We start from the raw sequence: 15975 nt of genomic DNA, 5'->3' as shown, positions 1-15975 counted from the left end.
ATGTGGAAACACTTTATATGTGGATGAAACATATTGTATAAATGTGACAGTTCTGTTAGTGGTGATATGATCTGATGGTGAGAACATGACAGATATTAATGCTCAACCTGCTGTTCTATCACCTTGTGCCACATGGTGGAAGCAGAGACGCTCACGTTGATGACGGCACGTTTTATGCAGGTTATATTCTGCACAAGCAGAACTTGTTGCACCGGCCAAATCATATTTCTGCGTAGTATTATTTTTGCCAGGATACTACAATGTAATGTAATTAGTCTGTGGAAAGAATTCCCCATTGGTCATCTGATACGTGATTATACAGCTCTGGTATTTCCTGTTGACTAATACTGGAACTGTTTAATCGTTCTGAACAACGACAGCAGCTCTCATAACAGCTTCACCACAGCGGACGGTGACAGAAGACACGGTGACCAGTGCTTCAGGTTGAGCAACGCGGCGAGTCGAGAGAGTGGAGACAGAGCAAGCGGCTACACATCAATAAAGGCGACGCACCGCAAACAGTAGGCGGCCTCGGCAGGAATGTCTTTGGCGCTGATCTCATTGGATTCCAAACGCAGCATTCTCAGCCTGGAGAAGTTCGTCATGTCGACGGGAACGCAGAAGCTGCTCAGGGAGAACTCTGAAAGGCACAAGAGCAGAGAGCCATCAAGGGAGGGTACATGCTGCAGTCCAGCGGTCCTCAATCTTTATAGGTTCAAGGGTCAACACAGGGCTGCGTTACTGCAACACAAGAAAAACACAAAAACACGATATCATGTGGGTTTAAGAGTCTCTGCTGCTGTGGAGGCTGCTGGTACGGCAGCTGATGCTTCTGTGTCTGTTGCCAGACGGCGACTAGCCGTGGATGGGTCGGTATTTTCTTTTAATATCCGTTCGGCTCTGCTCAGGCACCTCTTGTCACCAATACCCCGATACTCTGTGGACGGTACCTTTGATGTTCTGGGCGGTTTTAATCCCCGGTGAGCCGTCCTGTCCTGTGCCGTGCACGTCTCATGCCAGTCTGTAATGTTTCCAGTCAGGGAACTTTGTTCTTCTTAAGTTCTCTTGAGAACTCCAGACGTGTTTGTTCTTTTTAAGAATGGACTTCACTATGACTGTCATCCTAAACAATGTGCTACCTTAAAACACATTTGTGTACTTTCTGATATTTGAATGTATACAAATACAATACAGCTGCATCACATCATTTCGGCCAGAGGTTCTCAGCCTTCTTCAGTTAAAGTAAATCTTGAAGAATTCCATTAAAATGAATGTTTATATATTTGCAGTGTTGTGAAATGGTTTGTGGTGACATTCCTGAGGGAGAAACATGCTGCATTCAATGTTTCTTTCATTTCAGACACACAAAAACTGAACTATGCACACAATTCTGAAAACGTGAAGGTCATGTTTCAACAATAGCTTCAAGCACTTCCGCACAGATGTTAACCGGAGGTTAACATCTGTGCTCTGTGGAATTGGTCGTCTTTGAGCTCGAGGTTGGGGGTGAACTGTCCCTTTAACGAGTGGGCTGATGATGTCATCCAGAGGAGACCTGGTGTAGGTGGATCGGTGAATACGAGGAGCTGATATGAGAGCATGAAACTACTTCTTAGAAATGTAAATCCTTCATCTTTCGGCGTCTCTGTGGCTGCGGCCCGATCTATATTTCTTGATTAAGGCCGGAGATGCGGTGTGCAGCGTAGTAGAAACTTTAACTGTCTGTCAGCAGTATGCTAGCTAACGTTAGCCTCAAGCGCTAGCACTTCTACCGTTGCTCTTTCACTGGCTGTTATGGTATCATTTAGATTTTAACTCCTAAATATCAAACATGTTTGTTACTGTTGGGGGGGTTAAGACTGGATCTGTTTCCTCCACACATTACCAGATCATTTGTGCTAAATATTGATACCGACTAAGGCTCTGGACAGGAAATCCCCTCCGATCGTCGAGCAGGGGGAACGGTCTGAGCCCTGCTTCAGGCCCTGATTGTTAAAGCAATTCTATTGGTCACCTTCCCAAATAAATTATGAAACAAACATAATGTACTAAATGAACATCATGCTGTATTGAAGAAGACTGTAAACTAGAGATTGAGACCATAAACTCATGTTTACAATGTTTACTGAGGGAATAAATCAAGAGAGAAGTAGAGTCATTTTAGACTAGACTTCTATACAACCAGAGGAGTCGCCCCCTGGTGGACACTAGAGAGAATGCAGCTTCAACACACTTCTATATTGGCTTCACTTTGCAGAACCGGAGGTTGGCCTCTGATGATGTGACGTTTATTTTGACGCTTTTTGTCAATGTGAATTCTTGAGCACATTTAGACAGCTTTTTAATTAAAATGAATTAATTCAACTATTTGGTAATACCTTTACGGCGTGCTAGATGGCGCTCTGACGCCACAGCCTACTGGTGGAGAAAAGCTGCTCAAGCTATCTAAGCGTTCACATCTCAGGGTTCCATCAAACCATGCCAAAGTAAATAATGAGTCCTGCTTTCCTGCTGGGGCTTTAAGTACGACTGTGCAACGAGGGGTTTCTGGAGCTTTTATTCAGTATATTGTAAAGTGTGGGAGCGTCCACTTAAGAAAATGTTTATGGAAAACCTTGACCTCAATTCAAAGAGTCTTCTGCTGTCGTCTGATGGTTGAAAATGTCTCTTTGCTGCATGTTCAGTCATGAGAGGTGCAACAAATCAAACTGTCTAAGAAATGTGGACTACAGAAAATATGTTGAGCTTTAGAATGTTGAGCTTTATGTAATAAATAAAACATCTAAACGATGTGGATGAACTGGTGCACGTCTGAACAATTCAAACCCACACAAGAAACATCAGGTCTCTGAAGGTCTCTCTTAAATGTGGCTTTAAAGGACACAAAGAAGTCCTTTACATCAAACTTCTTTTTTTAAATTCTAAACTTTATTTAAACTTCAGCTTCAACTTTCTACCCACATCTGTGCCTTTAAAGATCGATGAGGCAAAGCGCTCAGTGTGTGTCCTGCTGCGCCAACCAACCAACCAACCAACCAACCACACATAAAGAGTGACTGTTTGACTTTAAATGAGCGCAAAGAGAAGCTGACAGTATTCAGTAGAGGAGAGCGTGGTTGGTTGTGTGTTTTTAGCATGTTATCATGATGTCATTCACACTCATACTCAGCCTCACCCTTTCACACTTTCATCCTCAAACCTTCTGACTAGTCCTCACATTTTATTCATTGCTGTTCAAGTAGTAAGTGAGCAATGGAGGGTCATTCTGTGACGATACAAAAGGGTCCCAAGCAACCTCTCTGGCCCCATTAGCTCAAAAGATCCCTCGAGTCAACCTTTGATTTCCCCTCGCGGGATCAATAAAGTTACTATCTATCTATCTATCTGTCTATCTATCTATCTATCTATCTATCTATCTATCTATCTATCTATCTATCTATCTATCTATCTATCTATCTATCTATCTATCTATCTTTACTTCAAGTAAACACTGGTTTCAGCATTAAACAAGTTATGTTTGATTGTTAGAAATGAGAGTAAAATGTGTTTAAGTTACAGTTCTTCATGGAATACCACTCGTGATTCGAATGAGACATTTAAATCCTTGAGTACATTTACTACTGTACCGTTATTTCACATTTTATAGTAAGTAGAAGTGTCCATACCTTTGATCTTATTGGCGTGTAAGTAAAGGTTCTCCAGGTTCCTACTGACAACAGGGATCTTCTCCAGTTCATTGAAAGAAAGGTCGAGCTCCACCAGCGTGCTGACGTTGAAGACGTTGGATGGAAGTCCTTTATCTGTCAGCTTGTTATGAGCCAAGCGGACGAACTGCAGATTGGGGTTGGTGGTGAGGAAGCCCGTCGGCACACTCTCTATGTTGTTGAACTCCAGGTAGAGTTGCTGCAGCCTCTCTGGGAGGTTTCCAGGGATTTCCCTCAGCCTGTTGCTCCTCATATCCAGCAGGCTCAGAGACTTCAGTCCCTCGAACACACCTCCAACGTCCTCGAGGACGTTCGCTCGGAGCTGAAGGGTGGCGAGGTCAACCATCCCCTCGAACGAGTTGGAGAGGACTTTCGAGATGTTGTTGTGACCGAGTCGCAGGTCTGTGATGGACTTCGGCAAGTTGGGGGGCACACGTGTGAGCTCGTTGTGGTCCAAGAGGAGCCGCTCCAGGTGCTTGAGCTTGCTAAAGACGCCCTCGCCGATCTTGTCTGAGTTCAGTTGGTTGTGAAACAGCACGACCCAGACCAAGTTGGTGGCGTTGTCAAACACCCCGTCCTGGATGCCCGTGATCCGGTTGTGCTGCAGGTAGACGTACTTAATGTGCGAGGGGACGTGGGGGACGTGCTGGAGGTTGCGGCTGTGGCAGTACATAGCCGTAGGGAAGCTTGAGGGGCAATCGCACTCCAGGGGGCAATCCACGTCCTCGGCCCGCCAGCCGGCGTCCTGCCGCCGCCCACGCAGACGGGCCAGCCACCGGAGCTGGCTGTAATGCTGGCTGACGCTCAGATCCACTACTCCCACAGCGAGGAGGAACACCACGGTCCACATGATCCTGAAGGAAAAAAAGAAGTAATATGAAGTCACAATACCCACTAATCTGTAATACACGGATCATGTGAAACTAATACTGAATGATGCTCATTTAGGACGGATCTTTACAGTGTACCTACCTATGGTTGGTCAGACTCGATGCCTCCCTTCTCTTCCTCGCCTGTGTTCTTCTCAGACTGAGTGGAATATGCTGCAGTATAGAATAAGTACCCCCTCGGCCTCAGACACCCACTCTCATTAGATGACTTACATTCATGGAAAACCTACAGTACCACACATCCCCTCCGGCCATAACAGCATTAATCCCATCTGTGGTGCACACATCTGCTTTTTAACGGCCTTGTTTTCCCTCACCTTGTCACACCTTATCATTAGGACGTCCACTCGTACGTCTGGCTTGCTGTTTATTGCAGCAGCGTGGAGGCTGTGGAGAGGCTGGGGGTGCTCATGGTATAGACAACTTAACCAAACAGACGCTGTAATTGGCGCTACGTTTCTTCTCATATGAAACAATTCCGCTTCGTTAAATCCTCTGAAGATGCAGCATGCTTCTGTCCATTATTCACTGGATGTTTGAACATGAACAAAGTGTGACAAGCCCTGTTATTTGTCCACAATCATCCTCCTGAAACATAGTTTCCCTCCTGCCTTTTGTCCTGGTACTCACTACTTTTGACAATTACAGTGTTCAGCCCGAGGAGAAAGTTCACACGTGTTGTGTTGCTGGCGCCTGCCGAGAGGAGAGCCCGGCATCGTGCTGCGGGTTGCTGTGGATGTACGGCCTCGCCGCTTCTGTCCTTCACTGTGTGGGTTTTAGGGACTACTTCCTTCCCCTCTGATCTGAAAGTAGTCCTTCATTACGACTTCTTGTCGTCACGTAATAGACCTTAATCACCAAATAATTACATGAGTGGACCCGAGGACACAGATGGGACTGTTTTGCACAAAGGCCTTGGCAGGATTTCAGTTACAGAACAACAATCAATACAATTCTCTCATGATCCTGTGTTTGAGAAGCCAGACCTGTCATTCTGCTAGAACTGTGGTTCTGAATCCTTCCTCACAAATGTATCCACAGCAGTAATCGGATGACAACTGAAATGAAAATGTTTCCAGGAAAACAAAGTCCCTTTCAAAAGTCTAAAGTTGGATTTATCATTCAGTTATGATCCAACAATGTTCAAATCTCCCTATAATCCACAGGCATAAATATCTTTTTTCTGGCAGGACAGCTTCACGTTCAGTCTGTGTGTGTGTGTGTGTGTGTGTGTGTGTGTGTGTGTGTGTGTGTGTGTGTGTGTGTGTGTCTCTGTGAATGCGCCACAAAGGCAGTCTGAATAAAAACAGGATGCAAAAGCTGGAAATACTGTGTTGTAATTGGAGCAACATGTTTAATTCAAAACATTGTGTGTGGTGTCATATTCACGGATCTACTAAAGCCTGAAGAGTCTTCATAATCCCAATTATATGACTACACACAATAAACGTTTGGCCCTGAGGAACTCTGCTGATGTGAGTTGTAGCGTAAGGTAAAACCAGAACCAGAAGAATGGATGAAGACTGTACATCGGGTCGACTGTATTCATACAAATATATGATGCTTTTAACGTATATTTGTGTATTTGCTGCTTGGGAATTCTTTAAAAATGAAAAGATCAGAGAGGACGCGTGTTTCCATCTTCAGGAGAACACTTAACACAATGAAGGTTCTACCTTCTGTAACTTGAGGCTCACTTCTGATGAACGACCACTTTCCAAAATTAAAGAGGACAAAACGGAGAACAATAAAGTGGCTGTAAATGTGTGTCGTGCTGCGGTCAGCTGTATGTCCAAAATAAACATTCATGCAGAGTCTTTTGGGTGGTCAGTTCTGGCTGCATGCTGGAGGACCTCATTTCAGACACATCTGGCACAGATCTGCACCTTTAGAGTTATTTGTGTGAATTCTTGAGCACATAGAAAAATAACAAATTGTACATTATTAACAAAACAACAGCGGCCGACTAGACGTTGCCTGAGCACCGTTTCCTTACTAAGACGACAAACATGCTGCTGATAACTTACTTATTTCTTCACTGACAGTTGGACGAACTGTCACAACTTTGATTCACACTTCATCGTCATCCCGTTCACAACAAGAGCACGGTAACATCTGTATCAATTTTAAGATGCTTTCTGCTTTCTTTTCTTAACATAACATATGCACTATATATAATATAATTCATATATTTTGCACTGAAGAACTTATTACCACAGTGTTTGAACAGTGAGGTTGATTCAACCTTGAGATGAGTTTCTTTTTCACATACATTTGAGTCTTTAATCTTTAATCTCTTCACGTTTCTTTTCATAAATATAACACTTAAATCTCAGACAACATCATATTCATGGTTCATCATTTTAGTCTTTCCTCTGAAATGTAGATGTGATGTGATGTGATTTGATTTGATGTGATGTGATTTGATGTGATGTGATTTGATGTGATGTGATTTGATTTGATTTGATGTGATGTGATTTGATGTGATTTGATGTGATGTGATTTGATGTGATTTGATGTGATGTGATTTGATGTGATTTGATGTGATTTGATGTGATGTGATTTGATGTGATGTGATTTGATGTGATGTGATTTGATGTGATTTGATGTGATTTGATGTGATGTGATTTGATGTGATTTGATGTGATTTGATGTGATGTGATTTGATGTGATTTGATGTGATGTGATTTGATGTGATTTGATGTGATGTGATGTGATTTGATGTGATTTGATGTGATGTGATTTGATGTGATTTGATGTGATGTGATGTGATGTGATGTGATGTGATTTGATGTGATGTGATGTGATGTGATTTGTGTTTACAGCAGAAACATCCAGCTGCTGGACGTTTATTTGACTTTATGAACTGATAACTGGTCAAACAACACGCAGAGCCACAGAGAATATCAAAAGATTTAATCCAGAGCAAAAGACAGACGTGACAATAGTGATGTGAACATTGTCCACATCACTGTACACATGGTCAACACGTTTTACTGCACACGCACAATGAGAATACTGCACACGCACAATGAGAATACTGCACACGCACAATGAGAATACTGCACATCAGCGTGACAAACAGGAGAAGTGGGTTCTGGGTTCTGGTAACACTCAGTCAATCGACAAAACTAATCGATGCAAGAAAACGAGCTCGAGGCGAAACGTCTCAGCGGTTTCTACGCTGAGAACAGAAACACGGAACACAAACATCAACCTTAAACTAGTACAAATAAGATTATAGTTTCCTCTTTGAGAGGATTCATGAATGAGCGCTGATGCACACACAGAATACTTTTCAATGCATAGAAAGTCCTTAAAGCACATTTATAAAAGCGCTTATAGGTGCTTTATAAATTTTAAAATAACATAATTTAAAGTAAACGTTAAAAATACACTATAAAGGTATCAGAGCCACTTGTATCCCTGAAGCTAACTAAAGCTCATGCGTGTGTTTGTGTGTAGCTGAATGCCTCACACTGGTTGTGTGGCAGAGTTTTTACTTTTCTTTCTTCTCTTCAGCAGCAGAGGATTCGTTGAGTCATCGATGGTCTTGATTTTGATTTGATCGTAGTCCACTCTCATCGTTTGCAAGGCGTTTGTCATTTCCTCCTGATGATGAACATAAGAACATGACTTTTATCAAACACAAGAATAACAGCATGGAAACAAAACCCACACGTCCAGTTTTCAGTTAAAGCTGGATGGATTCCATTTTGTGGTGATGGAAACGATTATAAAATATTAACGTGAAACATTAAAAAATAAACAAAACTATCGTACATTCACCCGCAAACCCACTCCTGATTTTACAAGATGAAAATAAATCCAGAGACGATTCTGTGCATTTAAAGAAGCAACACCAACACCAACACCAACACCAACACCAACACCAACACCACACCAACACCACACCAACACCAACACCACATCAACACCACATCAACACCAACACCAACACCACACCAACACCAACACCACACCAACACCACACCAACACCAACACCAACACCACACCAACACCACACCAACACCACACCACATCAACACCACATCAACACCAACACCAACACCACACCAACACCAACACCACACCAACACCAACACCACACCAACACCACACCAACACCACACCAACACCAACACCAACACCACACCAACATCAACACCACATCAACACCAACACCAACACCACACCAATACCAACACCACACCAACACCACACCACACCAACACCACACCAACACCAACACCACACCAACACCACACCAACACCAACACCACACCAACACCACACCAACATTAACACCAACACCAACACCACACCAACATTAACACCAACACCAACACCAACACCACACCAACACCACACCAACACCACACCAACACCAACACCAACACCACACCAACACCACACCAACACCACACCAACACCAACACCAACACCACACCAACACCAACACCACACCAACACCACACCAACACCAACACCAGCACCACACCAACACCATACCAACACCACACCAACACCAACACCACACCAACACCACACCAACACCACACCAACACCAACACCACACCAACACCAACACCAACACCACACCAACACCAACACCAACACCACACCAACACCACACCAACACCAACACCAGCACCACACCAACACCATACCAACACCACACCAACACCAACACCAGCACCACACCAACACCACACCAACACCAACACCACACCAACACCAACACCACACCAACACCAACACCAGCACCAACACCAACATCAACACCAGCACCACACCAGCACCCACCTTGACCTTCTCCCAGACTTCCTGCTCCTCCTGCAGCACGCGGCTGGTGTGAAGAGGCGTTTGTGGGACACAAACAGACCGCTGCATCGGAGAGAGAACATGAATAACATGAGTAAATCCCACAATGCATCTCTCAGAAGCAGCAGCTCAAACAGTTGAAGCGTTCGCTCACATTGATCCAGGGATGGTTCATGAAGTCGCTGATGTTCATTCTCTGGGTGGGCTCAGTTTTCAGTAAGTGACAGATTAGCTGTTTGGCTGGAACAAGAACTCATCATCATCATCATCATCATCATCATCATCATCATCATCATCTCACTAACATGTCATGCAGTAACTGGAATTATGTGCGACCCATTCCAAAGTCTCCATTCCTATGGCATCATTTACATGAAAGTTAAACAAAACAAATCTGAATCTACAATTCATAAAATCAATACATAATAACTATTATTGCTTTGCTGCTGTTCTTCTGTATTTGTTGTGACGTAACAGAAAGTCTTCTGTTACATTACATTACATTACAGTCATTTATCAGACGCTTTTATCCAAAGCGACTTACAATAAGTGCATCAACATTGGTAATCAAAAGAACTACTAGTCACCAGAAGTCATAAGTACATTTCCTTTAAACAAGCATCTAAGAGCCTGAAGCAGAGCATAACTCAGAGCCAAAGTACAGAAACAAGAGAAACAGTTAGTGCTATAAGTAATACATTCTGTTCATTCTGTTCATCCACGATTAATAAATGCTTTCACCACTTTTGAAGAACGTAGAGTGCTTGTGAATGTGTGGCGTGTCTTTGCAGGGAGACGCTTCATTCAAGCAGATGAGCGTGGAGGGTGAAGCTGAAGGAGCATTCAGACAAATTAGCAGTTTTCACTTTTCATTTCCCGCCGCTCTCACCTTCCTCAGACACGTCGCACCACTCTAGGTTGGGGAAATCATATTGTCCGGTACGGATCCGTCTCTTCATCCCTGGAGATATTGCCAGACCGTGATGTGAGAAAAAGGGAGGATATCCACAAAGTCTGAGCATCACAAAGAAACAAACATCTAATAACTAGAAGCAACAATCATTTCTAGAAGCTTCAAAGTGAACGACGTCTGACGGTGAGATGATTCACAGTGACTCACAGAATGTACATGATGACGCCCAGGGACCACATGTCACAGGATCTGTCATACTTCTCTGGACCAAGAACTTCTGGAGCTGAAGAGAGCGAAGAGAAAAGCTTCTGTTTCACATTTAATGCTTTGAAGGTTCTACATCAACTCAGGACTTTACAAGCAGTCCACGGGATGTAACTTCTCATCAGTCTTCTTCTCACATCAGTCATCAGTCATCAGTCATCAGTCATGTCACTTTCCAAAGGAAGCACACCATTAACCTTTTACAAACGAGGCCTATTTGCAGGCCTCAGCTAGAATAAAGATAAGAAATACCTAATTAAGTGTATAATTAAATAAAAAAATTAAAAAAAATTAAATATATTTTTGAGATGAGAAAAATCATGGAACTATCAGAATACATGTTACAGGTTCACATAAGATAAGGATGGAACACAGCACAACTTGGAAAATTCAAAAGCTCGCCCTGGAAAAACAGCAGTTTCAGGATATTGTTTTTTGGAAAGTATGGAAATCCAAGACTTTAACCATTTCATGTCAGCTACTGTTGGCCTGTTTCATGTTGTCTGGAGCAGAAACAGCTGATACGTCATGTGATCTGTGAGTTAAATGTTTGCTACGACCACCTAAAAACCACCTAAACATTAAAAAAACTATATTTACAATTATTAAGGAAGTATTTTTCAATTTACATACAGCTTTTCTTATGCGATACTTCACAATGCGCATACAGGTGTGTGATTGAGATATTTATATAAGTGTATCTTCCACCTCACATGTCACATCTTACCAACATAGTAGGGCGTAAAACAAGGCGTCGCTAAAGAGTTTAAGGTGGTGATTTCTTTGGCAAACCCAAAGTCCGTCAGCTTGAGGAGAGCATCCGGCCTCTTGGAGGTGTACAGCAGGTTCTCTGGCTGAAAGAGAAGAGAAGAAGAATAGAAATACGATAAATAGCTCATTTAATGTCTCCATGTCTTTTCACGGTAACAAACGAGACCACAAATTAAGTTTCTGGAGGCAAAACCAGGAAAACCGTTGAACGATCAAGTCTTCAGTTCAGAGTGTGCAGCTGCTCTGAAGCATGTTGTTCCCTCCTCTCGTCTCGTGGTTCCTGCCTCTCTCAACTCATATAAGATTTAATATCTCATCTCACTCAAGAGGCATTATGCAGGCTGGATGCTCACTATCAATGTGTTTTTAATCAAATTAATTAAATATAGCATGTCCATTACGTATGTAACAATAGGCCTAATAGGTCCCAAAATCATGAGCACTAGTAACTGTTTTGTTTAGTAAAACTGATCTTTTTATGTGTTTTTATGCTACACTCTCAGAAATAACTGTTATGGTTCCAAACGGGTTCCAAACGGGTTCTTACTGAAGGGCTGAATTTCTACCCAGAACCATTTGCTCCAGAAAGTAGTTTTCATGCATTCTTTGTGAGACTGAGGGTTCCACTAAGAACCCTTTTTGAAAGAAAGAGTTTTTCAAGGATTGTCATAAGCATGAGTGTTTGAAAACTGTGATTGTTGACAATGATCGCTGTATGATGCACTGCACCACATCAGCCCTGGGAACATAAAAGGCTCTCGATGGAACCCTCTGTGTGGGTTCTAGATGAAACCCTTGGAACAGAAAAGGCTCTCGATAGAACCCTCTGTGTGGGTTCTAGATTAAACCTTTGGAACAGAAAAGGCTCTTGATGGAACCCTCTGTGTGAGTTCTAGATTAAACCCTTGGAACAGAAAAGGCTCTTGATGGAACCCTCTGTGTGGGTTCTAGATGAAACCCTTGGAACAGAAAAGGCTCTCGATAGAACCCTCTGTGTGGGTTCTAGATTAAACCTTTGGAACAGAAAAGGCTCTTGATGGAACCCTCTGTGTGAGTTCTAGATTAAACCCTTGGAACAGAAAAGGCTCTTGATGGAACCCTCTGTGTGGATTCTAGATTAAACCCTTGGAACAGAAAATGGAGGTAGAAAACCCCTTGATAGCCGTTAAAAGGTGGAAAGGATAGAACCTCCAGGGAGAGTTCTAGATGGAACCATTACACCATAGACACCACCTCTCATAGGAGGTTCTGGGTGGAAACTTTCAAAGATGGTTCTAGGTATAATCCTTTATGTTGAGTTCTAGGTACAACCCTCTAAATGGGTTCCAGGTGGAACCTTTATAAAAAGGTCCTACCAGGAACCACAAATGATTCTCCTATGATGACGAGCCGGAGAACCCTGATCACCTTTATTTCTAAGAGTGTGCGGCAGAGAATAAAAAGTAGAAATGGAGCTCAGAGACCAAATAAAGAGAAGCTTCTATTGTTGGACGTGATCATGGAAACAGTTGTGGTTTTTCCATCGGGGGCTGTCTGGAGAGGAATCTACTCACGGATGATTGTTCTCCTTGTTTTAAACATGGGTTCTTTGACAGGATGTGTAACTGTCAGCGGCATGAGAGCACGATAAGAACAAACCCACAGCTTTATTGAGAATGATCTCGAGTTACAGGTCTTCAACACACAACGTTAAGCTTACCTTGACGTCTCTGTGGGCGATGTTGACGGAATGCAGGAAGTGAATGGCTCCTCCGATGCTCCTCATGATGTCGGAGGCCTCTGAGTGAGAAGGAGGAAGAGGACGACGTGAACATGAAGCCGGAGTACGAACAGAAAGAAGCAGATTAAACGATGCACTCAGCAGCACACTAGTAACCGTGAAAAGTCAAAATCCTTTAGATTTGTACCTGGTTCACCGACGATTGTTCAAATCTAACTAATATGTTTTGTGAATAATATTTTTTTGATCAATTGTTTCATTTTTGCTCTCTAAACAGCCTTTTGTGTATTCTGGTGGGATGATTTAGGCTTTGTTGTGTTAGTTGTTGTTCATTAATCAGTTTTGTGCTCGGTAAGCTCTTTCTCACATCATAGTGGTTCGGGTTAGGGTATGTATTCAATAACATGAATTATGGTCATTCCAGTGATACGCACAATACCAAGACTCTGAGTTTCACACGTTGACGAGTCGCTGCAGAGTGAACAGGTGTCATTAATAACAGCAGTTATTAATGGGATCCTAATTGATTTCATCACCTACACCTGTAACTACACAGTGTAGTGTAATAGTATAATAACATGTTAAGACTCACCTTGAGTTCTGGCTCACATGTGTTTTAAATTCAGGTCTTTACATGTTGTATCTGATTTTATTTGTGGGTCTTTATTATTGTTTATAATAAATTAATCCCATTTAAACCCTTATAACAGCATTTTTATGGAAATATTTTACAATTCCATGTATGTGAAGCACCTTGAGGTGTTGCTTGTATTATTAATAAAGTTAGTTTGTATTACTTTATCTTCATACATTTTCTTGATCAATTCATCATGTCTATGAAATGTAAATTGTGAATACTACTAATACTACTAATACTATTAATACCTTCCCAGAACCCAAAGTGATCTATTCAGAGTGTTTGTATTGTCCAAACAAACCCAAACCTACAAATATTAAACTAAATTCCATCAATAACAAAACAAAGTCCTCACATTTGAGTAACTAGAACCAGAACTTTTTCTTTGCCACAACTGAAACAATTAATTGATTATTAAAATAATAAAAGAGGTGTTGTTATTTAATTAATGTCACTCCTTCAAATTAATAGCATTCAACTTGCAAAACACATATTATTTTTATTGTGGCGCAGTCAAAGGAAACACTACTTGTAACTGTGGTTAGCATCGAGTCATGTTGAGCGTTTTCTTTCTTTGTTTGTTGGCAGATTTCAAAGTGAAGTGATGAAGCAGCAGCAGCAGAGCCACAGTGAGCTCTGCAGTGAGGCTGCTTTTACTGGTCGCTGTCAAGTGGAACAGTGTTCACACTGTGTGCACCAATAAACATGTCCAAGTATTGACTGCCCCAATAACCCTGTGCCCTGTGGTATCAAACCAACCGGTACCAGGATTACCAGGACTGTAACTTGGACTTGGGCTGAGATGATCACCTCTTTACCTCTTTCTGTAAATGCGTGATTCCCTCTGTCTTGGATGTGACAGAATAATTCACCTCCATCCATACTGAAAAGAAACAAAGAAATCATAAACATGGTGTAATGACTCTGTAGAGGCATCGGGCATTCAGCTCTTTTACTCCTCAATGAGAAACTTTCTCCTGGTTCACTGCATGATTAAAGTTGTTTTGCATGTCGGGGATGAACTGTATTCAGCTTGTTCTTTGCTGATCTCGGGCGCTTACGTGTTATTTTGTTATTTTCACTTCAGAGCGGGTTACTTTGCCTAACTTTATGATCTTTTACTTGCCAAAAAAAAAATGTTTTAAGCTTTAACAAAAAAAGCTGCTTTCCTCAAAGCAATAAACTGTCAATTCATTGTTTAGGTACAGTAAAACAGCTGGAAGCATCACTCACTAAACACGCAGTCATTATAGTCACTTTTATGGTTCTGGGTCAGGATTGAATTATAACACAACATTAATCATATCCTATCCAGCTTGGAGAACCTTTTCTTTTCTTTTCTTTTGGACCATATGTGACGGCTGTAGATCAAGTGGACACCTGCCTCTTACTGCGTTTCATTACTTATCTCCCCTCAGATGGTGAGTTGGTGTGGATTAACGAAGCTTACGTTACGCAATTATGTTTTAAGACCACACATACTGTATTGGCTCTGGATTTAGTGTGTGTGTGTGTGTGTGTGTGTGTGTGTGTGTGTGTGCATGTGTGTGTGTGTGTGTGTGTGTGTGTGTGCGTGCAGGAGAACACACCACTCCATGATGATGAGGAGGCACTTCCTGCCGTGGTAGAGGTTCTCATAAACATCTATGATGGGCACAATGTGGGGGCAAGGTGACACCTTCCAGTGGAGCTCCACCTCCCGTCTGGCCTCTGGACAATCCTGCAGCATCTGAAACACGCCATGCGGAAAGACGTGTTACTCTCAAACAGTCCTGTGAACCTGGTTCAGTACGGTCACAGTTTAAAGCAGTCATGGCTTAAAGCAGTCATGGGGCTCAGGACCCCGTGAACATAAATGTTACTGCAGGAGTAATTGATTAAAAATGAACGACACAAAATGAATCAACAAATATTTTAACAAGCAATTAGTCTTTTTGAATGCCTAAAGTTTGCTTTTGTTTTTCTTTGTAATAAATGAGGATACACTGTTATCTTTATCTTTGGGTTTCAGACTGTTGGTCCAACAAAACAAGGTATTTGTGAAATTATAACGTGTGTTTTTGTTATAACGTGTGTTGTTGTTCGTGTGTTGTTGTTATAACGTGTGTTGTTGTTATAACGTGCGTTGTTGTTCGTGTGTTGTTGTTATAACGTGTGTTGTTGTTATAACGTGTGTTGTTGTTATAACGTGTGTTGTTGTTCGTGTGTTGTTGTTATAACGTGTGTTGTTGTTCGTGTGTTGTTGTTATAA

The 15975-nt window shown here is 42.1% G+C and overlaps 2 protein-coding genes across 2 annotated transcripts; both read right to left on the bottom strand.

Annotated features, from left to right (window-relative positions):
* Positions 1-315: 315 nt before the first annotated feature.
* On the bottom strand, positions 316-4554 carry LOC137891894 (fibromodulin-like). Its single transcript, XM_068736705.1, has 2 exons — positions 3666-4554; positions 316-640 (listed from the first exon to the last, which is right to left on the bottom strand). Exons 1-2 carry the CDS (start codon positions 4552-4554, stop codon positions 489-491), a joined length of 1041 nt encoding a protein of 346 aa, XP_068592806.1. The 3' UTR covers positions 316-488.
* A 3459-nt stretch (positions 4555-8013) lies between these two features.
* LOC137891893 (MAP kinase-activated protein kinase 2-like) lies at positions 8014-15453 on the bottom strand (the record flags this gene model as incomplete). Its single annotated transcript, XM_068736704.1, has 9 exons — positions 8014-8206; positions 9402-9482; positions 9574-9659; positions 10309-10433; positions 10540-10615; positions 11324-11450; positions 13067-13146; positions 14543-14607; positions 15314-15453. Coding segments are annotated over 9 exons (918 nt in total), but the record flags the coding sequence as incomplete, so codon positions are not given.
* Positions 15454-15975: the final 522 nt, after the last annotated feature.

This window comes from Cebidichthys violaceus, unplaced genomic scaffold, assembly GCF_023349555.1.
Source record: "Cebidichthys violaceus isolate CVI_PGR_0920_01 unplaced genomic scaffold, fCebVio1.0.p SCAF_711, whole genome shotgun sequence".
Taxonomy (NCBI): domain Eukaryota; kingdom Metazoa; phylum Chordata; class Actinopteri; order Perciformes; family Stichaeidae; genus Cebidichthys; species Cebidichthys violaceus.
Note: the sequence above shows the minus strand (reverse complement) of the source record. Positions and strands in the feature narration are given on the sequence as shown.

Coding starts and splice junctions, on each gene's coding strand:
- LOC137891894 (XM_068736705.1), bottom strand. CDS start 4,554: ATGTGGACCGTGGTGTTCCTCCTCGCTGTGGGAGTAGTGGATCTGAGC. Junction 641..3,665: donor ACACGCCAATAAGATCAAAG/GTATGGACACTT, acceptor TGTGCCTTTCAG/AGTTCTCCCTGAGCAGCTTC.